Genomic DNA, 27,458 nt, shown 5'->3' with positions numbered 1-27,458 from the left:
GGAATAGTGTAGGATACCTGCCCCTGGAAAGCTTTTCTCCTAGGGCTGGAGTCTTCTAATTTCAGAACAGGAAAGGCAAAATGTGCCTTTCTCATACTGAGCATTTTCAATTTACATTGAGATCTTGTCACTTCACACATCCGCAACCAACCGGATATGGGTCAATAGAATAAAAAAGGCAACAAAACTCCCAGGGAAATCAACTCTTAGCCCCCAAACATCAGGGAAATAAGAGACTGAGTCAGCTGGAGGGTTACTTCATCCTGATTTATAGTACGATGCTCTCAGCTTACAAGAAAAATGGTGCTGATGTGGTGGAGGAGGGAATGCTTCTCCTTTCTGGCTCCTCTTGCACTCCGCCTGAGGAGCAAATGCTTTGTCTACTTCTGAACCTGAGTTTTACATCCCCATCCCTTTACCATTATTCACAGTGATCTACAGCAAAGTACTTTGGGGAAAACACAGCTCTCTGCAACAGTGTAAAGAGGAAGACCACACCACTGTAGTGATGGTTGGTGCAAGAAATCAAACAGCCTCGAGGTGGGGGAAACCCCTAGATAATATTCGGAGGCAGGGGTAAAAGAAAGCACCTAGAAATGATCTTTTGGCATGAACATGGGCTCAGAAACATAAATTACTTGATTTAAAGTCCTTAGTACTTAGCCAACCACGTTTACCAAATGATACTAAACAATTGATCATCTCTCTATGGATGAAAGGATAAGAATGGGTGAAATGCTTCTATTTCTATTCATACATGATCATGATCATACAGAGGTAAAATGGTTTTTAGTGTCCTATGATTAGTATCTTTTGGTTATGGAACAAGAACTGGGTTTTCTTGTTAACTTCCATTATAAAATGACAATTTCTATGAAGAGAAATTCATATGGAGAATTCTTTTTTTTAATAATATATATTTTAAAGATTTTATTTATATATTTGACAGAGAATGAGTGAGAGAGAGCATGAGAGAGGAGAAGGTCAGAGGGAGAAGCAGACTCCCCAAGAAGCTGGGAGCCCGATGCGGAACTTGGTCCTGGAAGTCCGGGATCATGACCCGAGCCAAAGGCAGTTGCTCAACCAACTGAACCACCCAGGTGCCCCTTGTATGGAGAATTCCTATGATGAGAAAATTCCAAGAGGGTGGAAAACTGTCTTAAAGAAGCTGGTGAGAGAGCAGCCCTGGGTCACAGGGGTTGGGATCCTTGGACCATGTTGTGCTCTCGGGACGCATGGGAAGGACTGCCCTCCATCCTCGACACGTTCTCCGTTCTCCTCTAGCGGCACCTCAATAGCACAGCTATGCCTCCCAGTGCTCTCTGTCCTCTCTCCCATAAGTCAGAGAGCCCTGACTTTTGCCTATGACAATGTCATGTAAGTAAGAAAAAAACTGTATGTCTTCTTTTCCTTTTTAACAGGATGTGGCCAGATGACCAGACTCTGGCCAATAAGAGGGAAGTAGATGGAGGCAGAGGACTCCTGGAGTCTCCTTTAAAAAGAAGGATGTGGGTCTTTCCCCTCCCACTCATCCCAGTCCTGCTACCTGGAACGTGCACATGAAGACTGTTCCTTGAGCCATGAGAACAGGGGCTGATCCACACGGAGTTGAAGTACAGAACAGGAAGGACCGTTGGTCCTTGATGACCTTGTAGAGACTCTGGTCCATCCTTACACATGCTCTCTTCTCCAAGTCCCTTCTTTGTTGTTGTTGTTGTCTGTAGCTGAATCTACTACTTTATCATCACTTTCACAGGGAAGCCTTCTCTGACCCTCTAGGCAGCACCATCTGTTTCTTCTTTACAGCACTAACCAGGCTGGTAAATGATTTCATTACTTATTTAATATTTTTGGTTTACTCTTTGTAGCAGAGTCTGTCAATGCTCCACCCACACACTCTTGGGACTCCTGCCTGCCATGTGCCGTGATGCTGTGCGCCATGGTCCGGCGGCCTGACACTGAAGCACTGGCCCCGCGTTCAGGATAACAGTCTAGCTGCTCACTCTAGAACAGCCCCCACACAGGGCAGACTTGAGGGGCAGATGGTTAGCAGCCCCCACCAAGAGCCCTAGACCAAGGGCTGCAGGAGTTGGTAGGCACCCCATTTACTTTGCCTCCTGATCAGGATGCCTTTGAGGTGTGTTTTACGCCCTCATCTAGAGCTCTCCGGCAGAATTTAACTGAGCCCATGACAACGATAACCTGCTGCATAATGCATCTTATATCGACGTCTTTCTCCTTTTGGTCTCATTCCCACACGCCCCTATTTCCTGGAACCACCACTCAAATAAGTCATTTGCTTTCAGAATGAAATGAATGAAGAAAGGTTTGCTTCTGGGGAACCCAACCTCAACCAATATGTGTCTCTGTGGGACGCGTGCAGCCGCTTTAGGACCAGGAATATGTTCGTCTCATTCACCGCTCTACCTGCAGTATTAGCAACAGCCCAAGGCCAGCACACAAAAGGGGATGAATAAATGTCAGTTCACTTTTTTGTCTCCTCTGACACATCTAGAGTCAGTCACCTGTGACTGGTCCTACGAGATATAATTAGGAAACTTACTCTACCCCATTCAGGATGGGCTGCAAACCTATCCAGTACTTCTCTGAAAATAATTCTGTGCCCATGGCAATCATGCTCCATTATCTTTTAAATTACACCAACACAAACTATAGGACATTATGGTCCACACCCTTCCATATGAGCCCTTGGATTTTACTAAGAGTTTTCAATGGCCAGGATCTGCTACCTTTCTTCAGCATTGACCTTCTAAATTTGTCTCCTTCCTCTTGACCCATTCAATGGCATTTCGAAACTCTAACAGCATATAAAACTACAGACATTATAGCATAGTGGGTAAGTAGCCACATTTTAGACTCAAATGGCTCCCACTTAAGTCGCTTCTCTACCGCAGACTAAGTTGGTGACCTTGGGAAAGTTATTCCGTTTATATTAAATTTCCTTTTTTTTTTTTTTAAAGATTCTATTTGTATATTTGACAGACAGAGATCACAAGTAGAGAGGCAGGCAGAGAGAGAGAGAGAGGGAAGCAGGCTCCCCGCCGAGCGGAGAGCCCGATGCGGGACTCGACCCCAGGACCCCGAGATCATGACCTGAGCCGAAGGCAGCGGCCCAACCCACTGAGCCACCCAGGCGCCCATATTAAATTTCCTCCCATGTAAGAATAATAGTACCTATGGCACAGGATTATTTTGTAGACTAAATAATATAGGTTATGTATAATAAATGATCCTGCTCGTATTGAGGAAAATACAAAAAAATAAATATTAATTTTTTTAAACTTTTTTTTTAAGAGGGAGAAAGAGAGAGAGAGAGAGAAAGGAAAGGGTGGAGGGAGAAAGGATCCCAAGCAGGCTTTATGCTCAGTGCGGAGCCTACTTGGGGCTTGATCCCAGGAACCTGAAATCGTGAGTGGAGATCAAGAGTCTGGCACTTACTGACTAAGCCACCCAGGTGCCCCAAGAAAATAAATATTATTGAAGGATATAGCTGAAGACATTGACGGCTTGCCGTAGGTGACATATTTCTCAGGAAAGTTATGGAACCATTCCAAGTTATTTAGGAAACCACTGCTAAAACTGCACTATGATTGTTTCTCATATATTCCTATTCAAAGACCTCATCTCTATTGGTCACTCCCTCACTCAGATGGCCAGTACCTTGAGGGATTCCTAAATTTGAGTCTACACTCCTCTCAAAGGCTGCTCTGGCCATAGGTAGGTCCATAAAGCTGAGCTGTAATACTGAGTTCCACCAGAGGCGGCCGCTGTTCAACATCGCCCTACAATGTAAGCTATTTCCCAACCAAAGCTCTAAAGTGAGTGAATGCCCAAGAAAGCAATTTTACAAATTGAAAATAGATTTATTGTGTTTATTTGGAGGGGTGCCTTGCAGCATGGCTCTTGCCACATTCCACCAGAGAGGAGCAGGTTTGGGAATACTTAATAATCCAAATAGTGGTATATAGGACTCAGAGGAAGGCTTTCCTCCCTGAGAAGCACAGACTGTGGTGTGTTTCCTCTTGGTTGTTGTGACAATCAGCTGCATACCAATTATAATCCAGGGTTTGTAAACAGCCAGAAGATTCCCTTGGAGGGAGTAATTATACTTCCTTTAACATATAAGGCAAACGCTTTTTCTTAAATATGCTATGTGTTGACTGCAAAGTAAATTTACTTTACTCATGCTAAAGGAAAACCCTCAGGATAAAAGCAAGAAATCTTGGTAGGACAGAGATATTAGGTGGCCGGTGAATGAGCAGAGAACATAAACAATGCCATGGAGTATTATCATTCAGGGGATGAACCTGCTTGGCCCGTTCAAATAAACAGGCATGATGAGATGTTAAGAGCATTGATGCTAAGATTCAGTTTCCTCTCCTATAAATATTTTATTTATTTATTTGACAGAGAGATCACAAGTAGGCAGAGAGGCAGGCAGAGAGAGAGAGGAGGAAGCAGGCTCCCTGCTGAGCAGAGAGCCCGATGCGATGCGGGGCTCGATCCCAGGACCCTGAGATCATGACCTGAGCGGAAGGCAGAGGCTTAACCCACTGAGCCACCCTGGCACCCCTTCCTCTTCTATAGAAGAGTAAGCTATTCTGAGAATCTCATTATAAACCATACCTGAAGTGTCCAGAGCAGTAGATACCCCCAAACAACCTCATACACTGTAGATGTTGTCAGCCGCAAACCCATGTCCCCTTCCAGCTCATCATCCGGCCCACAAGACAATGGCTTCCTAGTGAAAGCGTCCGAAGGTCTCTGCCTGGGGCTTCTCTCAGCTCAGGTGCATGGGGCAGTTTGAAAGTGCCAGGGAGTTAACACTTTTAGGAATAGCCCTTAGCCAATTGTGCAGAAAACTTAGTGGTAAATACCTATTTCCTTGCTTTCTGGGCAGGACAACTCTGAGGCTTGTTCCACAAGTGTCCCCTGTGGGTCTGAGTCTCTTCTGTCCCTGTGCTAACCTGCTTATTCATGCACCTGGGATTGGCTTCTCTCGCTTCCCAGTCTACTTTCCCCCTTTCTGATGGGAGCTTCCTGGGATGACCTCCAAAAAAATCCCACTGGCACTCAAAGTCTAGTTTCAGGATAGAATCCAGCCTAAACACTGGATCTGACCATGGAGATAGACTCTCCAACTTGGACAGTTGAGTTCACAATGACATGTTCAATTCACCAAACAGCCTTGTCTGTTCAGTTTCCTATTCAGCCCTTCTTCTATCCTACAGCCACCGCCTCAGCTAAGGCTCTTCCTGTTTATCTGTTTGTTTGTTTATGTCGGCATCATAGTCTATAAGCCATCTGCACACTTCCAGTAATCCACCACCCACTCAGTGCAAAGTTATCCTAAAAGACAGGCCATTCCCTGGTTTGTTCATTGTTTTTTAAAGACTTTGGTGACCCCCAATGCCTCCACAATTACATCTTAAATTTTAGAACATGGTATGTAAAACACCTCAAAAGCTGGTTCCAATCACTCTTCCAGCCCAGTCTCCAGGGACTGCTAACCACACCCATGGTCTGCCCACACAGAACAAGAAGCGTCTTCTCCTTCCACCTGCCCCCTTTCCATGTATTTGAATGTGCCTGTAATCTTCTCTGTCTGAGGAACGGCTTATCATTCAAGATCTAGCTCAAACTTCTTCACCTCTCCAACTCCACACAGGACCTGTCCAACTCCATGAGCTGGTTCCCTCCTATGGGCTCCCACAGTAGCATGTGGATTCACTGGCTCATTCATTCACTCAACAAAGGTTCTTCTGAGCATTTTCCACTATGTACCAATCATGTGCTAAGCCCCAGGGAAACCATGCTGGATAAAAGCAGAAATCACTCTTGCCCACATGAAGATCACAGTTGGAAAAAGGAAACAGATGTTAATTATCAGGTGATCGTATAAAAGCTCATTACAACCACTATGAGAGTTTTACCACAAAGGAGGCAGACCCCACCTGTGGATACAAGGAATGGGTGCTTAAGTTGAAAGGGAAGTAGAAGCTAACACCAGATGAAGAAAGTGGCACATACATTCCAGGCACACGTGGTAGGAGGGAACACAGTACTATTTTTGAGGAATAGAAGAGAGGCACAGGGAGACTGGAAGGAGAAGAAGTGCTCAGACCATCCACGGTGTCATTTCTATTTGTTGGCTGTGTCCTCCCTGCTTCGTGCTTGAGAATAAGCTCCTTAAACGTAAAGACCATGTCATCACTGAAAGTTCTACCTGCCCCAACATTTAGCACAATGCAAATAACCCTAAGTAATGTACCCTTTTCATGGATGAGGGAGTTGAGGATCAGAACGGTTGAGTGAGTTGCCCAAGGCCCCAAAGCTGGCAGTGGCTGCACAGGAAGTAGACTATAAACCTATCACGCCCCCACTACAATCTTTCTATAAACAGCTGCAAGGCAATCTCCTCACACCTGAGCCCTCCATGGGCAGGGGGTGCCATCCAAGGATCTGAACACAAGGCAGACGCTTAACCTACTGAGCTACCCAAGCACCCCCCAAAAGTCCAGGTTTTTGTGTATGTTCTTTTTCAAAGGGCTTTAACAAAACCCAAAAAGCCAGTTACTGTGTGTGTGTGTTGTGTGTGTGTTGGGGAGGGAGTGTACACTGATCTTCTGGGGATCAAAACAAAAAGAGGACCCTTTCCTGGTACAGAATTCTTTTCTGAAACCTCTTTGATGGCCAAAAATGGTGCGGGTAGGGAGAATTAGCCATCATAAGAGGTTCCTGGCAACGCCTGGTAAAGAACATCTGCACTGACCCTGAGGGTCTGGAGTGAAAAGACCCTGCTTTAGACTCTCCAGGGGAGTAAGTGGGATTTCTCGTTTCCCGCTTCCCAGAACTTCCCCCCCTTTCCAGCAGGTACCGGCGATTTGGGAAACAGCCCCGTTTCCCGTCTGCCCCACCGGCCCCCGCAGATCTGCGGGAGAGGCTGCAACCCCGACTCCGGGAGGCATCCTCCAGGCCCAGACATTCTTCTCTGTCCATTTCAAGGCGCCGAGCCTGCGCCGTAAATAACCAAGTACTGCGCCCTCCGCGGAGGACACTGCGTCCTCTCTGTGTGTTTTATCCACGAGTCTTGGGCAAGTCTGGGCCCCGGGCCTTCGATCAAGAGCCTGATTTGAGACTGGCTTTGGGACTGGAGTTAAGGCTCCGTTTGGGCAGCGAAGAGAGGCAGGCAGCGGGGTCGGGGACGGGAGGGGGCGGGCGAGGGCGCGGCTCTTGCGAGGATTACGGCGGAGGCTGTGGACCTTGGCGCGGCTCGCAGAGGCTGCAGCCATTGCACAGCCGAGCATCCCACATTCAACAGGAGGAACCCGCGGGAGAGGAGCCCGAGCCCACCGCGCCGCAGCCGCCGCAGCCCGTGCGCCCCGCGCCCCTGTGCGCCATGGCCAAGGAAGGCGTGGAGAAGGCGGAGGAGACGGAGCAAATGATCGAGAAGGAGGCAGGCAAAGAGCCTGCTGAGGGCGGCGGCGGCGGCGGCTCTCACCGCCTCGGGGACGCCCAGGAGATGCGCGCCGTGGTGCTGGCCGGCTTCGGGGGGCTCAACAAGCTGCGGGTCACCAGGAAGGCCATGCCTGAGCCGCAGGACGGCGAGCTCAAGATCCGCGTCAAAGCCTGGTCCAGTATCCGCGTCTTTCTCGCTTTCTCTCTTTGCGCGCTCGGCGCTCCCGGGGCGGGGGTGGCGGAGCCTCGGCGGGGCCGCTGCGCGGGGAAGAGTGGCCGTGGGCGCCTGCTCCGCGCCCTTCCCGGGTCTCAGATCCTCCCGCTGCCAGCGGCCATCTGACGCTGGGGGGGGGGGGTGGATGCAGCGAGGTGGCCCTCGCCCTCGTCAAGCCGGATCTAGCGGTGACTGGAGGGGACTGTGAGCTCTTGCGCGGGGGAGGAACGCGGTGGATGGTGGCGCCCAGCACCGGGGTCTGGAAGATTGCGCTCCGGGGGGCTCTCGGTCGGGTAGGACAGCCCGGCTGCCAGGAGAGGGAGTTTGATAACACGGTTAAAAAAATAATAATAACCGTCGGCTTACTGTGTACCAGCCTTTGTGTTTAGAGTCTTAACGTGTGCGATCTTATTTAATACTTGCTGGGACCCGATGAGTTAGGTACCATCATTACACCCTGTTTCAGGTGAGGAGACCGGGGCGCAGACAGTGATTTGCCCAACATCTCGCTGCCGCTACTAACTGACCAGATTAGGATTTGCTACTCGATCTTTTCAACCTCTGTGCTGGGTTTCTGCTAGGGCTAGCAACAGAGTGCAGGGCTGGGGAAGTGCGTTCTCTCTCCCCACTGCTGCGCTCTGCCCCTCTGATGCCTTGGTTGGGAGAAAGGCACTGGGAAGCAGGGGTTAGGTCCTGGAGCATCTCAGCTCCGTGAGGAGTGAGGCCAAGGCTCCCCTTTTCCCCCACGAGCATCTCCTGTGCTTCCAGCGTCTCTTCTGTGCTTTTCCAAAGTGGAAAAATAAACAAACAACGCGCGATCTTCTCAGAACTGTCCCCATCTCAAACGCAGCTCAGCAATCTGAGTGTCCTTCCATTCCCCACTCCTCCTGGGGGAACTTCAGAGTTATTCCCCGCTGGGATTCGCTCTGGAGGGCTTAAGCCTTTCTGCGTGCTGTCACTATCGGATCATTTCTCTGAAGTTCTAGGAGGGAGGGCTCACCGCAGAGGGTTCACTGGAACCAACACTCTTTTTGGTTCTTTATGCAGCAGCGTGGGAAGCACCTAAGGGGAATTTGCTCCTAGCACAGTGAGATGGACTTACCCTTTCTCATGTCTGTATTTTGAAGTCCCCAGTAGATGCTGCTCCCAAAAGCAGCAGTCAGCTTACCTGTTCCTAGGTTAGACCCCAAACCTGGACTCTGGGACCATATGCAGAGGCAAGAAAAATGCAAAGGAGATTCTCCTCCCATTCACTGCTTTGGGAGCAGGTGCAGGATTCACATGCCAGGCTGGAAGGCAGCTGGCAAGAGAAGCGGGCGCTGGTCTCTGACTCATTCCTCACACGTATAGCGGGTCACAGTTGCCTCTAAACATGACTCTTGGGAATTCAGGGTAAGGGAAGAGGATTTTGCAAACTGGGGGATCCGGTACAATTCTGTTTTGTTAACTCTCATGAACCAAGCTGATTGGTCCCAGAAGACGGAGCTTACGTCTGCCCTTTTCACCAACAAATCCCCAATGTCCAGCATTGCCTAGTGCTTGTCAGACAGTATGTCCAGTATCAGTTACTGCTGAAGGACTAAGTTATTGCTGGATTAGTGGAGTGAGAAAAGACGCTTGGACCAGGGTTGTTGAGTCCTTATTTTTCTTCACTTGCTGGTGGAAGAACGTCTGCTTCGTAAAACTAAAACTATATACTGATAATTTTCCTTCCTTAGCCACAGATCAAAAATACTTCGTGTGTGTGTCTATGTGTGTGTGTGTGGGTGTGTGTGCCCTTGCGTGTACGGGTGTATTTCATTTTGACTCTCCATTTAGGGTACATTCAGAGAGTGAAAGTGTTGAAGCTACTTTTTAAAGAAAAGAGCATCATTTGCAGTACAAATAGGTCTGGGTTCTCTAGTCTTATGCTAATTACATAGATACTGATAGGAATGGAAGCATTTTGAAATAATAAATGTCAAGATGAAAGCCAGGAGATTGCTTTTCAAAGCCAGATGCACAAAGCCTGTTATTTATTGGAGACACACACACACACACACACACACACACACACACACACGAATCACTGCAGATTCTCCACCCCAGTTGCTCAGAAAGCCAACGAGGCATGGGGGAACATTTGGGATCCAGTATTGCAAAGGACCCAGACTGACTTTCATTTCCCCAGGCTGGAAGCAGAGTTAATCAGTTTTGCAAGGAGGGACTGAAGTAGGTTTGTGAAGATTGCCCTCTGGGCCTTTCCTCCTCCCCTGGGCTAGAATTGGCTGGCCAAAGATGCCTAGTGATTGTAAGTTTAGCCTTGGGAGCCAGGATGACTCATTCTGTATTTTTATGAATCAGCTGATGGCTTCCTGGATGAAGGTCCCCCTTTTATCTGCTCTCTCTTTTTAATGGGAACCTCTTATCATCAAATAGGATATGCTGTTTGCTTGGGAATAAAGCATAGTCCATCAGAACTAGCATTACTCAGACCTGGAATGAAGGTCCAAGTTGTTTACTCTATAAATTTTATGGAAATGGAAGAGAAGAGGTACAGGGAAATGCATATTTTGTTTCGTTTACCCCCTCTCATTTATGGTCCAGTGTGATAGGTTTTATGGTAGAGCAAACTGAGGCTTGGAGATGTTGAGTAATATGCTAAAAACATCACACAGACAGTACAGTTAAGATTTGAGTCTTGGTCTGTCTCTCCTTAAAGCTCTGCTGTTTTCCTTTTATTCCATCTTGTCTCCCTCCATGGAAGAGCCACAGGAAATATGATTTACCTCTCTGGACCTTTGGCATGCAAGCTTGCTTTCCTTACTTTCTTCAATGAATATGGTTCCTTTGATCTTTTTATGTCTGACTTTAGAGAACATTCTCTGGTGATTCCCAGAGTAATATGGCTTTTCTCCCCAACTGGAGCTATGACGGTCAAATACAACTCAAAAAGAAACACTTTGGAGAGTGCAGGGTGGTCTTCTAATTTGCTACAAGAGCATCAGCTTTGATGGGGAACCCCTTTAGTCAACCGTTCACTGAGCAATTTACACAGCGAGTAATTTAAGTGGCCAAGAAGAAAAAGCACATGGCCTTTGCAAGAAGAAGGATCTGGATGTAGACCCAAGCCCCATCAGTTCCTATCTGTGTGACCTCAACAGACACATCTCAGCTTCTCCAAGCTTGCCATGCCTCAACTGCAAAATGCAGAGAATTCAATGAACCTATGTTGTTGAGACGATCAGATGCAAGAAAGAGATTGGCACTAAATAAGCAGTAGTTGTTGTGGCTGTTGTCATCGTTGTTGTATCTACGCCTATATGACTGACTTCCTGACAGTCTGATAACTTGGAGGCCATCATTTAAATCATGTAGATAATATAGGCAACGTCCTGTCACATTTGCTCTGTGATGAAGAGGGAGACCTTCCTAGACATGAGTCCCAGCCCTGCCACTTGCTAACCATAGATCTTGGGTCTTGCCCCCTAGAGGCAGAGCCCAAGACAGAGATGCTTCTTTAAGTGGGTGCTCTCAGGAGAATGGGAGCAAGGGAAGCAGGACAAGGAGGGAACGAGGCAAGGATTTAGTCTCCCCTGGCTCCCACCAGGAGTTCTGGAGCATGGATTGTACATAGAGTCAATTTGACCTTGAAGCAATAGGGGAAGCCTTTGTGCCCCTGTGCGCGCCCGCGTGCGTACACAAACACACACACACACACACATGCACACACACGCACACCCACCCCAACCCCCCCAACCTTCCCCCACTGTGCCACGCTTCTGTTTGAGCTCCATTCCTCTGGAAGGGGTGTGGGGGTTAGGGCGCCCCACTGAGCCAGGAGCTGCCTGCACTTCCAGCAGTGGGGGGGATGGGTGTACTGCCCTGGAAAAAGGGATCCGACTGAGGTGCAGACATTGCCCTCTATGCTGGTTGACCTTGATCATGTTGCTTATTTCTCTAAACTTCAGTTTCCTGATCTATAAAATAGAAATGATAATAGCACCTCCCTTTACAGTGCTGTAATGGAGCTGAAATGAGATACAGTGTATAAAGACCTTTTTGGTGATGCCTGGCATATAGGAAGTGGTTCATAAATGATTGCTATTATTATTTAAACTATTATTCTTGGTTTCCACAGCTACCATGTACAGTATATAATTCAGACTGGAACTTTTGGGGTGTTAAAGGGGCACTGATTAATAATTACTCTGGAGCAGGAACAGATCAGAATTGTTCTAGGCAGATTAGGGTACATGGTCCCCTCCCCCCCCATAACTGCTAAGGGTCAGGTCTACGCCTTTGCTGCCAGAAGTCTTGTCACAGTGAGACTTCTCTTGGACGGAAGCTGGGAGGATTTGAGGCCGAGGGTTTCCAGGCTGGGCTGCAGAAATATATTTAAGTGGCCATTAACAAGCCTTGTCTGGTTTGTGGCTCAGATTGGCTTGTGATGGAAAGGCACTAATGGACTGGGGACATATATTTTCCCCAGACTGATTTACGGAGAGAGGCCACATGAAACTGCTAGAATGAGAGCAGCTGGATGAAAAATGGTCCCAGCCGGTCATGGCTCTATTGGCTGATCTGAAAATGGGCCGAGGACAGGCCACAAGAAAGGAAGCCAACCCACGGTGGGACTCTAACATGTCACAGGAGTGGCACGCATTGGGCTAGGGCAGGGAACTAACATTTGCCGAGCACTTGTTAGCAGCCACACACTGAGTTCCCTGCTGTGTACTTCGTTTCAGTTTATCCTAACGACAACTCAACAATATCAGTACCGCTGTCTCTATTTTAAAGATGAGAAGCTGACATTCAGAGACATGGGACGATCCCCAACCACTCCAAGTCGGCCTGTTCCTGGACTCCTTACGTTTGGGAGAATCAGAAAGACTCAGTGACAAAGGTACAATAGAGAAAGGCCTGAGAGACTCAGGGGTACAGAGAGGCAGACAGGCACCAAGCCTGGAATCAGGAATACAAAGAACCGTGCTTGCATTTGACTGAATCGAAGTATAAATGATTAAGACTCAACATGGTACAGTGCCATCTCGCCCTCCCAAAATGGCCATTGTATTTCTAAACCACGCCCATGTCCCTTCGTTGCTGACTGACGGGACCCTTTAGAGATCTACTTAAGATCAAATTGCTAGGACTGTTGGTGCAGAATGCCCATGCTGATTTAACACAGTCACCACTCCTTGGATCCACTGAGGACATTCAGGTTCCTTCCTCTGCCCTCTTCGCTCCACTGGGCTATCGCTACATTGGCAACTTGACTGTAGGATACCCCCAAACGGCACAGCGTTAAAGTGTCACCGATACGGCCAATCTAATGAAACATGGCCAATATCATCTTTCCCGTGTGTATTCAAATAAGCAAGTGGAGCGCGTAAGGTTAAGTGACAGTGACGTTTGTAAAGCTGAGAAACTGCTTGGAGGGTCCCTAGTACCCAAGCCAGGAGCCTCTCTGGCATGGAGGTGGGAACAAGGTGTTCTGGATCACTCTGTTGGATAGAGATGTCAGGATTTGACAGGAAGGGATGACTCTGTGCTGACTCACTCTGAACCCCGCTTGGTGACAAGGAGATGAAGATGCTACTTTAGGGATCTTACTTATTCATGGAAGTTCGCATCTGCCCATGAACTGTGTCCTCCCTGGTGAGGGCTGGGAATAGTGACCAAGTCTGCTCTTCATCCAATAATGGGACGGACTTCTTGCCCTCCCAGCAACTGGAGGAAGAAAGGAAGCCCAGAATCAGTGGTTCTTCTATTTCATAGAAAAAGGAAGTACAGAACATCTCATAGAACATCTGGCATACAGTAGGTTCCCATAAATAGCAGCCTGATCTTAATTATATAGCAGGTGGCCCATGATGGGTAAAGGAAGCAATGACTGATAATCACGCTCATCCTACCCTCTCCTTGCACCATCTTTGGAGCAACAAAAGCCCATTGCTCTCCTCCATTTTACACTGGACCCTCATAACCCCATTAGGTTATCATGCTTACTTTCCAAGAGAGGAAAGTGGGACTCAGAGCTAAGGTGGAAAGAGTGAGAAGCTACAAGAGTTCTGAGTTCAGACCCGAACTCTGCCTCACCATGGCTTTGTGATCTTAGTCAAAGAGTACTTTCAACTTGCCCACATCCTCATTTTGGTAATTACACCCACTTTTTGGTGTGTTAGGAAGACTACAGTGCTGACTGTCCCTTGCACGCCGTGGGTATTCAAGAAAGGTTCTTTGCCTTCCTCAGTCACTCAAACTGTAAAAAGACAGGTGGGAAATGGATGCCATCCTCTGGTCCTTGGTCCTGCTGTTCTACCGAACTACACTGGCACCAGGGAGCAGGGGGATGGCTTTTGAGTCTCAGTCCCAGGGCTGGAATGGATCTGGACTGATCCACATGGGAGGCAGCATAATTTCTCAGGTAGCTGGGGTGCAGAACAGTACAGCCTCTGGAGTTCGTTCCCTCTCATTCAGAGGAACCCAAATCCCACGACTTTCGGGTCCATCGCTGGCATTCAACGCTAACAACAGAGCTCCCTCAGTCATGGGGGAATGGTACCCCCATGACCCCAAGTTCCTGACATTTCTCTTAATAGGGATCTTTTTTGGCACCTTGGCATTTGTCATAGAAGAAGAAGTTTAATTAGATACAAGAGGAGCCTCTTCATAGGAAAAGGGCAGCAGGCGTGTAATCTCAAATTAGTTTGATTCCTCTGTGTGTGATCTCACACAGAAAATCAGTTGGAGCCACGGTATTAAAATGAGTAAATTTGATGTTTGAAGGCCCAGGAGACAAAATATGTGCTTCAATGAAGGAGGCTGTTTCATCTTTGAACGTGATATTTTCTTGATGAAAACACGCAGTCAGCTTCTGTCCTCAATCCCATTCTGTCAGTGATCCTTGACCCCTCAGCTACGCCTCACCCCTCTTGCATCGTTCTGGAGCCAAAAGCGTGCTAAAGAGTGCTTTCCCAGACAGAACCCCCTTGGGAAGTGAAAGCGTTGGGCCCTTTTACTCCAGACTTGTCTAAATGGCTGTAGTCCCCAGAGCCCAATGCAGGATCATTATCTTCTGTGAAGGGAATGATCATGATTCATTTCTTGGGCTGCCATTGACTATGCACCCAGACTGGATGAAAGGAAGGATGCTTTTTGGTTATAGTCAATGTCTGAAGTGATATCAACAAGTCAACCTGTCCAACCTTAGGAAAATGTCTTCAGCTTTTATTGTCTCAGTTTGCTCATCTGTAATGTGGGTATAATTACAGCACCTGTGGGGTACTTTTTTGTGGGAGGGTAAAAAGAGACAATACGTCTAAAGTATCTAGTAATGGTGATATATTTAATATTTGTTGAACGAAGTCCTTGTCACATAGTATATGTTAAATATGTCATAGTGGTAGGGAGGAGACACAAGGAATAGGACATTACAAAGTCCCTCCATACTTCATGAAGTTTTCTGGATGGAGTCCCTATTCAGACTCCAAAGGGTACAAGATCCTTATGTCAAAAGTAGCTCAGGGGCACCTGGGTGGCTCAGTGGGTTAAGCCTCTGCCTTCAGCTCAGGTCATGATCTCAGGGTCCTGGGATCATGACCTGAGCTCAGTGGGGAGCCTGCTTCCTCTTCTCTCTCTTTCTGCCTGCATCTCTGCCTACTTGTGATCTCTGTCTGTCAAATAAATAAAATCTTTAAAAAACAAACAAACAAAAAATAGCCCAGACAGGATGTGCCATTGTGCCATGACATACACAAGAAGATACAGATGAATTCCTGAAGGAACAAGAGAGGAAATGGAGCCAAAATGTACTGTGCTCCTACTGTGTGCCAGAAGCTGAGCCAAGATCGGAGATCTTCAAAAAGAAGACCAGTCACTTCTGCTCTGACTTCTCTTTCCTTTATTTCAGTCATGCCAACCATCATGGTGAAGTGGTCTCTGGCCTTCTAGGCTCTCCCCTCTTCCCTTCCATGTTTTGTCTTCTCACAAGGTAGCTTCATGGGCTTCTCCTGCAATGACCTTCCTTCCTGAGACTAGGAGACGTGGTGGCCTTCTGCTGCAGATGGCTCATGCAAGGTTAGCAAGGCCCAATGCAGAGCCCCAACTTATTCTCCCAGTTTTCAAATATCAAGGAAGGAATCTTAATGGCCCTTTGTGAATCACATACCAGCCATTGGATCTCTCTTTCTCTCTCTGCCTGACCCAAGGGGATGACGGGCTTGGCCACTTTTGCATCTTGTACCCTCCTACCCTGAGGGATGGAGCATAATGATTGCCCTACTAGGAACACACGAAGTGAGTGTGTATGTGTGTGTTGGGGGGTGGGGTGGGTAGATACTCTGAAAGGAATGGAAGGCAGTTAACAGAAGACAGGGGTGAGAAACACACAGAACTAATCAAAATGGTAGCCACCATAGAGGATGGGAGAGTTCAATCTTCACCATAAAAAGGGACGAATCAGAGATGGGACTGGAGAAGCCAGCTCTATTCCCTATCCTGGGACCTTATAGTCTCAGCACAGAGTGACTGCATCAACTTAAAAAATGACATATATCATATTTTCAGCTTGGAAGCCCACTGTCTTTTAAATCTCTTTGGTAATCCTGGAAGTTCTAGAAACTTGCTCTATTATCATTTAACTGGTGAACACCAAGCCTGGTGCTTGGTTAACAGTAGGCACCCAATAAATGTCTGGGGAATGAACGAATACATTACCAACTTTCCCCCCAAATGTTAGGTGTAGCTTTCTACAGAAGTTACCATAGCATCAGCACTGACTTGCCTAATACAGGCGGCAGCCGGTCCACGCCGTGTGGCCTCAAGCTTCCCTCTGTCCCCGCAGCTTCCTCTGTCAGGGGCCTCCATCTCTCCAGCGTGTGGGGCTTGGAGGGGAGACTTGAGATGCCGACGGAGCTCAGACGGCTTGGTTTCATCTGTCCTTGATACCATCTGTTTTCTCGAAGCTGGACGTTCGCTTTTTGAATTCTCTAATAACTACTTGCCCTTGGCTGGGAAGTGTGGGGTCTCGGACTTCGCAAGATGCTCTGTCGTTTTCTGTTCACTGACATCCCGCAGCACCGAGTGCGGGAGCCCAGGGACCTTGGAGAGAACCCTGTGGGCTGCGTCTGGGGACTGTTACTCCAGGAGGACTGACTCAAGCATGCCTGTCCCGTGTGTCCACCTGGGGACCCGGGCTTCAGCAGCCTGGATGCTGAGACAGTATTTGACCAAACTTAGGCGGTGCTCATGTCCCAGTATGCATAAATATCCCATCGTTACATTGTGCACCTTCCCCTCATGCAATGGTATAGGTCAGTTACATCTCGGTAAAGCTGGAAAGTAAACACATTATTTCAAACTACTGGGGGGAAAAAAAACCATCTTTTTTAAAATAAGCAGTCTAGTATGTCCATAACTCTGTTCCTACCTTCCTTGGCAGGTCTCAGGACCTTCCCCTTCCACACCTGCCAGATGGGTGCAAGGGTTTCCTGCCCTGACACAGGCAGTTCTGCTGGTTGCCCCACTGATTCTGACCCCCTCCTCTTGCCCTGTTCTGCCCCTCCTACCACACCCTGGAGCCACCCCGCCATGTTTCCCATCCTCTCCATCCCGCGTGGTGTGCCCCTCTGCTTAGGGCCATGGGCATCCTTTCCACCCATTTAGGTTAAAAGCAGCCTATGCCACCTTATGTATTCATGCCCCTGCTGTTCTGAGCTAATAAATGTAACACTCTTTGGTTAATTACTTATCGTCGCTATTATCGTAATGGCCTTTATTGAGTGTCTATGCTAAGTGTTTCATAGGCATTTCTAGGATACTGAACATTTCACAGATGAAGACATAGGATCAAAGAAGTGAGGGAATTTGCTAAAGATCACACAACTAATTAGACAAAGAGAGCTGATGTTGATTGAGCCAGGTTTCTCTCTCCCCAGGGCTTCATCTTCCCGGGTTTTATACCCATTTTCACTGCTCTGTCCTAGACTCCAACTATGAAGGGTGTGAAGGGTGACTTCGCACCACAGTCAAGCCGCTCCCTTCCCACCCTGCCCACCCTTGTATTGCCACGGGTGGCTTCATCCTGACTTACTCAAATTCTCCAACTCACGGTTGCCTTAGGATAATTTTTTTTCTTTTCCCCAGAAGGCTTAGCTGTTCTTCATGCAGACAGATCCATAGGGGGGCACCTCCACTGGCCCCCACAGCCTTGAGTCCTACACTGAACGCGGCTGAGGCTTTCTCTGCTGCCTGTTGTGCTCTACAGCACCTTCTCCTTCCTCCCAAAGCCCACATACCCGCTTCTTCCAAAAGACTATCCATCAAGTTACAGACTTTCCTTTTTTTTTTTTAAGATTTTATTTATTTACTAGACTTCCCTTTTTTATTCAAAAAAAGATTCCTTGTCTAAGATCAGAAACAGTTGTTTTTCATTGGTCTACACTCCACCTAGTTCCATCAGCTCATGGGGAGCTATTAGTTGCATATTATTCCTGTGACTGGTCTGAATGATCTTGTAAACAGATTCTTTTTTACCCTCCCCACTAAACTCACTGACATTGTACTTACTGGGGACCTAGTAATAAGCTCTGAGTCCGCATTCTGCATCCAGAACCCAGGACGTGAAATGCGGCTAGTCACGCGCCCACCCTCCAGAAGGGTTTCTCTGCCTTCAGGTCGTGGAGAGCCTTCGGTGTGCGACTGCAGAGGACTCTTTCCTCTGGGACTGCTCTTCCATAGGAGATAAACAGCAACGGCAATTTTCACCTTCCTATTCCCTCAGAGCCCCAACCTCTCGGTGCTCTGGCAACAGCACTTGAAGGAGACTCGACTTCTTGCTTTTGCTCTTTTAAGATTGTCTTTGCTTTTCCTATTCTTCTCCTTCCCTTTTGTATCCTTGATGTAGTTGGGTCTGTTCACTCTCCAACAGAAGCCCAACTTCCAATACAATTTCAAAGCACTGTCAGATTCTATGGAGTCCTTTGGAAAACACCAAAGCTAGATCCACTTGTGCTCCAGAGAAAATCCTCTCAAAAATTTCCTCTCCCCATCTCCATTCCCCCGGGCCTCCCGCTAACCTCCAAACTGGCCCCCCGCTACTCTTCAGACTCCCCCGGACTCTCAAATCCTGCCCTTGGATCTCCTGTCTTACACATTTATCTCTGCTCGCCTTTCACGCCTCTTCTTTTATCTTCCAGAAGTAAATCTTTGCTCTTCCCGAAGCACATCAATCAAGTAGGACTTTGATCCTCTTACACGCCAGCTTACACGCCAGGGCTGCGCGGCCGAGGTCATCCCCTTCAGCAAGAAGGAAGGGAAGAGCTTGGATCACTCCTAGCTATTTTCCTGCAGATACCTTCCGTGGAAGCATAGTTTTTGCAAGACCAGAACACACCCTGTGCTAAGCACTGAACACAGAGGGGTGGGTTTTAAGATCAGCTCTGCCTTGGAGCTGCTCAAAGTCTACGGGGAAGACAGCAGGGTCGTGCTTCTGCTGCTCCCTCCTTCTTAGGCTAATCCCATTTAAATATTAATTAGCTAACCTTAAAAGTTCAGTTCCTTAATCACTCTGGCCCCATGTCGAGTGTTTGGTAGCCACATACGGCCAGTGGTTGGACAGCACAGATACAGACTTTTCTACCACTGCAGAATGTTCAGCTGGGTAATTCGCTGCTTTCGTCTTCACCTTATCTTTTGGGACTGAAACAACTCTTTCACTAAACACTGTTTTTATCGGTAGTGATGACTTAGGGGATCACTGTCATGTTAAAGCCAAAATGGACTGTTTCTCTATGGAGCCTTCACCCTGGTGGGTCTCCAGTGAGACGTTAAGCAGGAACCGCTTTGCACTGTCTGGAGTTTTCAGCTGCCTTCTCCCTGCCGTTGAGAGATGGGGTGAAACAAAAGAGTTTGGGAAAACAGGAGCAAAGGATACACCCCTTCCTAAGTGATACATCCCAGGGGACACCTGCAAATGGGATTCCTGCAAAGCGAGTTAGGAACTGCCCTCTCTGTGCGAGCTATGACCCTTGTACCATCTCTTGTTTTGAGGAGTGTCACACCATGTAGTCACTTATTTGTTGATCTCTGAACTCCTGGGAAGGAGAGCCACCTTCGTCACCGTCACCTCTGTAACATTCATGCCGAGGCAAGCCCCCCGCTGTGGAGGGGCTGCTGAATTTAAACGGAATTAGACTGAATGTTCTACATAACCAACCACTGCCAGACGCCTGTTTGAAGTCACAGACTCCATCAACATCTAACTGCGGACCACGGAGATTTTAACCTTTTTAGGAACCTTCTCAGGAACAAATACCTGCTGTGTCCCCAGGAGAAGCTGAGAGTAAATGAGGGACTCCAGGTCCAGAAATCAAGGGGTTCTTCTTGGCATCAGAGAGAGCTTGTTTTGGATCCATCAGTACCCTGCTTTTCTGTTTCTGTTGAAAGCTGGCTCTTGCTATTTCGATTTTCAATCACTGGCCATTTGGTTCCATTTTTGGAATACTACTGAAGAAGGTTTTGAATACTAATTTGGACATAGGGTTGGAATATATTTCCTCTCTCAGAGGGAATGAACCAGATGTGTACAACTCTAGCCCAGACTACGCTGCCCTCGTCATCATCTATAATTTGTGGATCAGGATCTGTGGGTGCGGGGGACAGGGGCAACAACAGTATTATTGACTTCATAAGCAAAATGGTAGATTACAAAGGACATCAAAAGTGCCGGGGAGCTCTGTTAGGTCTCACATGGCCACAGTGGTCTGTTTATCTGGAAACAGTGGTTAGAGAGAGTGAGCAGGTCATGTGGAGCCAGATGTGGGGGGCCTGTGTCAGGAACCACAGGCCAGCGATGGGGAGAGCAGAGTCTGAGCATTACTTCCAACGTTCCCACCGCTGATGGAACACAGGTGGCTTCTCCCTCCTGAGGTTCATCCAGGACAATTGTGGCTGCTCTCCAATGAGAGGCGTAGTTTGAAATCTGCATAAAAGGTGTCCTTGTTTTAGACAATGAGTGTTTTTTTCCCCTCCCTTAACAGATTCCTATCAGTCTTCAGATAACAGAATGGGTGCTTACACAAACCCAGAAAGAAAAAAAAGAATTTGGAAGCCAGATTTTCTGAGATCAAGGCCTATTGTCTTGGGCTTTCTCAAGTTATCAGCTGAGATGAAGAAACAAAAACAGAAATGGCAGCACTGGGGAGATGAGGGAATGATCAGACACCTGCTTCTTTGCCCCCGCTGGGACTGGGAGTTAAATACTTTGATGAACACAGCGCAGCAGGAGAAGTGCAGTGTAAAGAGGGCGCACCTCCCCCTCCGGGAGTGGCTTGTGCTTGGAGCACAGGCTCAAGGTTGGCCCTCCTGGTGTTTTGGGAGATGGCGGAGGCGCCCATGGACACTCCCCAAGCCAAGGGAATTCCACACTTCCCACCTGGAGTCTGACAGTGTTCTCCTCCACGGCCACGTCCCTCCCAGCATTCTGTGACCTCCGACTTCCCACAGACCCACAGGAAGCCCCAAACTCCTATTTTTCGGGAACCTTCCCAAATATTCTGACAATCTATCTGCCTTTCCCTTTCTTGTTTTTCTTAGTGTCTGTCCCTTCCTTGGTGCTTTGCTCCCTTCAATTCCTGCCTTTCCCTTTCCTCTTATTTTCTCAGGTCCTGGCTTAAAGATCTCACTCTCTTTTCTTCCATTGGTTATAAAACCTCTGGACCTTTCCTCCTCAGGGGCCACCATACAAAGCTCCATAAATATGTACCATCAGTGGCAGCTGCTCTGTGCCCACAAGGGAATAAAACCTAGAAAAGGAAGAAGGTGCCTCCTGCCTTACAGTGGGTATTGGGTACACCACCCAGAACCCCTCTGAGGATCCAGGACCTGGAGTGGTGGTGGCCAACCCCTCCCGGCTGTGCCCCTGTGCTCTCTCCCCGGGCGGCAGCTCTTATCCGGGACTAGCTGATGTGAGGGTATGAAGGCCTTGTCCCCTGGCCTTGATTCATGAAGACGTGAGGGGCCATCCTAGCTCTGGAACTTTCTGTGGATAAACTGAGTCTTTTTACTACCACATCAGTGTTGAACTTTCTCCCTCTACTCAGCCAGGGCCCTCAGGAGCGCACAGGTATTATTTCTAGAGCTCTCCCCTTCACACCTCCTTGCGTGCAAATCTTGGGCTCAGAGGCTGCTTCCCAGGAAAGCTGACCTGTGACACCTTCTTTGTGTTGTGATGGTGGAGGTGAGGGGGTGGGAGGGTGACAATGCCAGCAGCTCACGTTTATTGAGTCTTTCACTGTGCGTGAGGTGCTCTGTGTCCCATGCCCTGTCATACACGGTCCACACCAACACCCTGCACGGTGAGCACCTTGCTACCCCATTTTGGAGATGAGTAAACGAAGGCTCAAGGACTTCAAGCAGCTCACTTGAGAGGGGGACAGAGGGCTAAAGCTAAGGATCTACATTTAAGCTTCGGTGGTAGCAGAGGACCACCAGGACAATTCCTGGGTGACTCTTTTCTGGGGGTCAGTGTTCTGACTTCATGGTGATCTTGTGGGACAGCGTGTGTCTGGTGGCTGTGTGAGCTCCCTTGCCTGTCCTCTATAAAGTCACCCATCACGCCATACTGTAAGCAGCTTTTATCGTTTCAAGGGCCCCTGTTCACTCCGGGGAGCCAAGCCTTAGGATACGCTCAGGAGGTAGGAATGGCTCCATGGGACAGATGAGTCAAGGAGCTGGGAAATCTGAGTGATGCTCTTTCAGAAGCAAAGGCCAGTAGCCAAAAGCATAGACCTAGACTCACATTATTTGTTTTCGCACCTTGGTTTCGAGAACCTCAATGTACCTTGGTTTTGTTCCTGTAAAATGTCGTAATATGAGCGATCCCCTAGCATTGTTTTTATTGTTGTAAAAATCATGCTTCTAAAACACTTAACGCCATGCCTGCTATGTAATAAGTATCCCCAAACTGTTCTCTAGCCACAAATAATTCCTTTTTTTTTTCTAAAGATTTTATTTATTTATTTGACAGACAGAGATCACAAGTAGGCAGAGAGGCAGGCAGAGAGAGAGAGAGAGAGAGAGAGAGAGAAGCAGGCTCCCTGCTGAGCAGAGAGCCCGATGCAGGACTCGATCCCAGGACCCTGAGATCATGACCTGAGCTAAAGGCAGAGGCTTAACCCACTAAGCCATCCAGGTACCCCCAAATAATTCCTTTTGTCCCCATGCCCCATCACCAGAGAAACTAGAATGGGGGTTTCCACATATCTGCCAGTTTCTGGTGGGGGGAGCGCTCCAGCTGTCACAAAGCCCTACGAAAGAACATGGTCTCAGTGAGTGAGTACTGCTTACACATGAATTCTAAGGCTGTTGGACATGTTTCAGAGAACATAGGAGCTCATGATTTCAAGAGACTTAAAGGATGTCGGTTAGTTCTATATATATATATTTTTTCTATATTTTAGATTCCCTCCCATGACCTCTTTCATGATCTTCATAAAAACCCTAAGTCACCAAGAACGTGACAACCTCTATTTTTGTTCGCAGTTTGGGTATAGGCGTTACTAACAAATTCGGGAGGAAGAGCCAGTTTTTTGGATAAAAGAATGAGGATCCAAAAAGAGCCAGACAAATTGGCATAATGAGGCTAATCTAGTAAGACCGCATTTCACAAGGATATGTATAATCCTTTGGACCAGGATCAAAAAATTCAAGGGCCCTAGAGGACAGTGAGAGAGCTTTCCATTTTCTTATCTATTTAATCATCATCTATTAATTTTTCCCTAGCCTCATTCCAAAAAGGACATGAAGTCGCTTAAAAAGAAAGGATACTTAGTTCCCTAAGTGGTCCCCAGACCAGCCGCGGCGGCATCACCGGGAAACCTGCTAGAAATGCAGAGTCTTGGACCTCACTCTAGACCTGCTGAGTCAGAAAACTCAGCAGCAAGGCCTAGTAATCTGTGTTTTAACAAACCCTCCAGGGAATTCTGATACATAATAAAGTTTGAGATGCATTATATTAGAGTTTAAGATTACTTTTTTTGAGATTTTTTTTTTTAAAATTCATTTGACAGAGAGAGACACAGCGAGAGAGGGAACACAAACAGGGGGACTGGGAAAGGGAGAAGCAGGCTTCCTGCTGAGCAGAGAGCCCAATGCGGGGCTCGATCCCAGGACCCTGGGATCATGACCTGAGCAGAAGGTATACACTTAAGAACCGAGTCACGCAGGCACCCCAAGATTTTTTTTTTTTTTAAATGGAAACTCCAAAGCATTCAGAAAGTTAAGATGAAGTTGAGTGTTAGGATGACAGAGAGGACAAAGACCATAACGTCTTGCAGCTGGATAAGGGCAGGGGGAGTGCTGCAAATCTGGCTTGGAGCTTCCTACTAGCCAGTGCAAAGAAAGGAATAGAATTAGTTTATAAACTCCTGGGATTGGAAGATCCGTACAAACCAGTCCCTGTACTGATATTCCTGTCTTCATAAAGAAGCAAATGTAACAAGTGATATGCTCAACAATATTCCCTTGTAGGTAAAAGAACATGTTTCCGAAGGGGACTGAACCAATGACGAGGCAATACTTGGGATTTCTGTCGGGTGTGAGATGAGAATGTATGATGGAGTTCTGCTGATCTGTGTCAACAGAAGTAAGCTGCTGGAAGAGGGAGATTTTCATAACACTGTTCTCTGTGTGGTGGTCTGACAATGTTTGGAGTCCCATGGCCAGTGCTGAGGGTACCCACAACCAGGGGAAGGAACTAAGAGGCAGGAGATCTACAATCCTTCCATATAAACAACCCCTCCCTTCCTTTCACCTAGAGAATAAAAGACAGGGGAACTTCTCCATATGTCCTTGCCTCTTTTTGGCTAAACTTTTTGGGCCAATATCATTTCAAATTGGAAAGTTAATAAACTATAGCTGGTTCTTCCATCGTCCACTTGGTGGTATCCTGTAACGAATCCCTTGTGTCTTTCTTTAGTATCATTAGCATATCCAAAAGCAATGGACAGCTCCCAGACCAGGAGCCTTGAGGACAAGAATACAGACTAGTCCACCATGCTGTATAGCGGCCCTAACGGTCAAAAGCGCAAGATTGGAAGTCATACGAAAGGGGCTCATATCCCAGTTCTGTCACCAACGATACAACCTCAGGCAAGGCATTTCACCTTCTCCATGCCTCTCCTTCCTCGTGCACAAAATGGAGACTGAAAGGGTCCACGCGTTAATACATGCAGCGGCATCGTCACAGGAGAAATATTTGTTGAGTCTAGCAGAACGTAAAATGAAGGCAGCTAAACCTCTCCCATGACACATTACAGGGTTGGCATCCATCACTTAGAAGAGAACAGAAAATAAAGTATAGAGACTATGGCTGGCTTGCCTTCCTTCTGAATACAACCTAAGCATCCCAAATCAGTGTCTTTTTCTAAGACCACCAAGTATCCCTTCCTGTTTACCTACGCTTTTTTTTTTTTCTTAAGATTTTAAAATTTCTTTATGTGAGAGAGAGTGAGCACAGAGAGAGTGAGGCGGTAGGGGTGGGGAGCAGAGGCAGAGGGAGAAGCAGAGAAGCAGGCTTCCCATTGAGCAAGGAGCCCAACACCTGTCTCCATCCCAGGACCCTGGCTTAATCCCACAGCCCTGGGATCATGACCTGGGCCAAAGGCAGATGCTTCACCAACTGAACCAGTCAGTCACTACGGCCCTTCCCCTCCACCTCCCATTTACTTCGATTTGGTAATATCTTAAGGAGAGCACACAGGACAAAGGAGCACCAAGTAAACAGTCTGGTGTTTACCTGGTGCTGGGGAGGCACTTACCTGGGGAGGGCCTCGAAGGCTCAGCCAAGGCCACGGATGACCTTATCTACTTATATCTAAGAGTTCGTGGCGTCAGGGGTTACACAACAAACAAGGAGTTTGAAGACCTTGTTTCAATTCAAGTCTCAGCTCTGCCATGTGCTAATTGGTGTTGTCTTTGATAAGTCAGGTTTCTTATCTAAGGAGTCTCGTTATTCACATCTATTTAATGGGAATCATAACATACACACTCGGCGCCCTTCTGGGATTGTCACAAGGCTTCATGAGATGTGTGTGGAAGCACACTGCAGCTGCACTGTCCTGTGACAGAACCGAGTGTAATTTTGCAAAGGGATTACCCCACATCTCTCTGTGTCTTCTATCACGTCTCCCATCCTTTGCTTTGAGATTTTGGGGGTCCCTTTGTCAAACCTGTCTTCATAACCCTTTAAACAGAGCCTTTGAGTAACAGTGTGGAAGAACAAATTAAGGTCTTTATTAAAATTATACTAATCTTTGGGGCTCCTGGGAGGCTCAGTGGGCTTTGGGGCGCCTGGGTGGCTCAGTGGGTTAAAGCCTCTGCCTTCAGCTCGGGTCATGATCTCAGGGTCCTGGGATTGAGCCCCTTGTCAGGCTCTCTGCTCAGCAGGGAGCCTGCTTCCCTTTCTCTCTCTCTGCTGCCTTTCTGCCTACTTGGGATCTCTGTCAAATGAATAAATAAAATCTTTAAAAAAAAATTATACTAATCTTTAAGAAAAGTAAGATTACCTAGCAGAACATTTTATTAAGCACTTTCCAGCACTATTTTATTTTATTTTTGCAACAATTTTAAATGTTTAAGAACCATATAAATATTAGGTAAGAGAGACATCTGTAGATTACCCTCTATGTGAGCCTGGGTCATGAAAATAGTCCTTGCCATCCCCAAACAATGTCTGGTTATCTTAGAGAATCAGGTTATCTTAGAGAATATTGGAAACTATAATTAAGAATATGTATAGTTCAGCAAAAGAAAAGTGTTAGCCCCCACCTAAGTCCATGGCTTCGCTCTTCACTGTCTGTGTGGCCTTGGGCCAATAAACTTACTATCTCTGCACAGTATTACTGGTTTTGTTTTTTAAAAAAATGAGGTCAGGGTGCTTGGGTGCCCCAGTGGGTTAAGCCTCTGCTTTTGGCTCAGGTCATGATCTCAGAGTCCTAGGATCAAGCCCTGCATCAGGCTCTCTGCTCCTCAGGGAGCCTACTTTCCCCGCCTCTCTCTCTGCCTGCCTCTCTGCCTACTTGTGAATCTCTCTGTCAAATAAATAAATAAAATCTTTTTAAAAAATGAGGTAAAAAATGCCTGTCCAGTGGATGATTTAGGGTTATTGATTACAGTATTTGTTTTACTTTGTTTGTGTCTTTTGGTTTCGTCAGACAGGGACCACACACATAACCCAAACAAAGAGGTTCTGTTCTAAAGACAAGTGTGGAGTAGCAAAAGAATTCGTGAATCAGAAGGCAGGAGGCACACCGGGCCTGGGCCAGCCCACGTATGGAGACTGGACCTTCTCACTCTTGGCAACCTGGCACCGAAATCTGGGAAGCCCACCCTTGGTCAGCCTGTTGGGTTGCGTCTATTGCTCTTCCGAGTCTTTTTCCTTTAATTTCCCTACATACTGGCTTTTTCACTTCTGCCTTCCCAGGGCACAGGTCAATGGGGCCCTCTAGCTCAGTACTATCTTTTGATGTCCTTCCTGACATCAAATATTTATTCATATGTGTTTCCTAATTCAGAGTTTTGGAGGGAACACTGGTAAGAAGCAATGGATTCCTGCTTAGGTTAGGCATGGCCTCCTCCAACCTTGGGCCCCCCCACTGGTACAATCCGCTGTCAAGAGAGAAGTGATAAACATGGCCCCTAGGACACGTCACTTCAGCCAGGGCCGTGGGTGAGGTTCCCATGAAGAGATGCTGTATGTAAGCGTTCAAGTTCTAGACTTCAC

The 27,458-nt window shown here is 47.4% G+C and overlaps 1 protein-coding gene across 1 annotated transcript in view; it reads left to right on the top strand.

Moving 5' to 3' along the window:
- The first annotated feature begins 7,334 nt into the window (after window positions 1–7,334).
- VAT1L (vesicle amine transport 1 like) overlaps window positions 7,335–27,458 on the top strand; it is a 137,376-nt gene continuing 117,252 nt past the window's right edge. The window contains exon 1 of the mRNA XM_044255684.1: window positions 7,335–7,653. Within this exon, the coding sequence (XP_044111619.1) occupies window positions 7,421–7,653 (233 nt within the window). The 5' untranslated portion in view covers window positions 7,335–7,420. The remainder of the gene's footprint in view (window positions 7,654–27,458) is intronic.

This window comes from Neovison vison, chromosome 7 (genome assembly GCF_020171115.1).
Source record: "Neovison vison isolate M4711 chromosome 7, ASM_NN_V1, whole genome shotgun sequence".
NCBI classification, from domain to species: domain Eukaryota; kingdom Metazoa; phylum Chordata; class Mammalia; order Carnivora; family Mustelidae; genus Neogale; species Neogale vison.
Note: the sequence above shows the minus strand (reverse complement) of the source record. Positions and strands in the feature narration are given on the sequence as shown.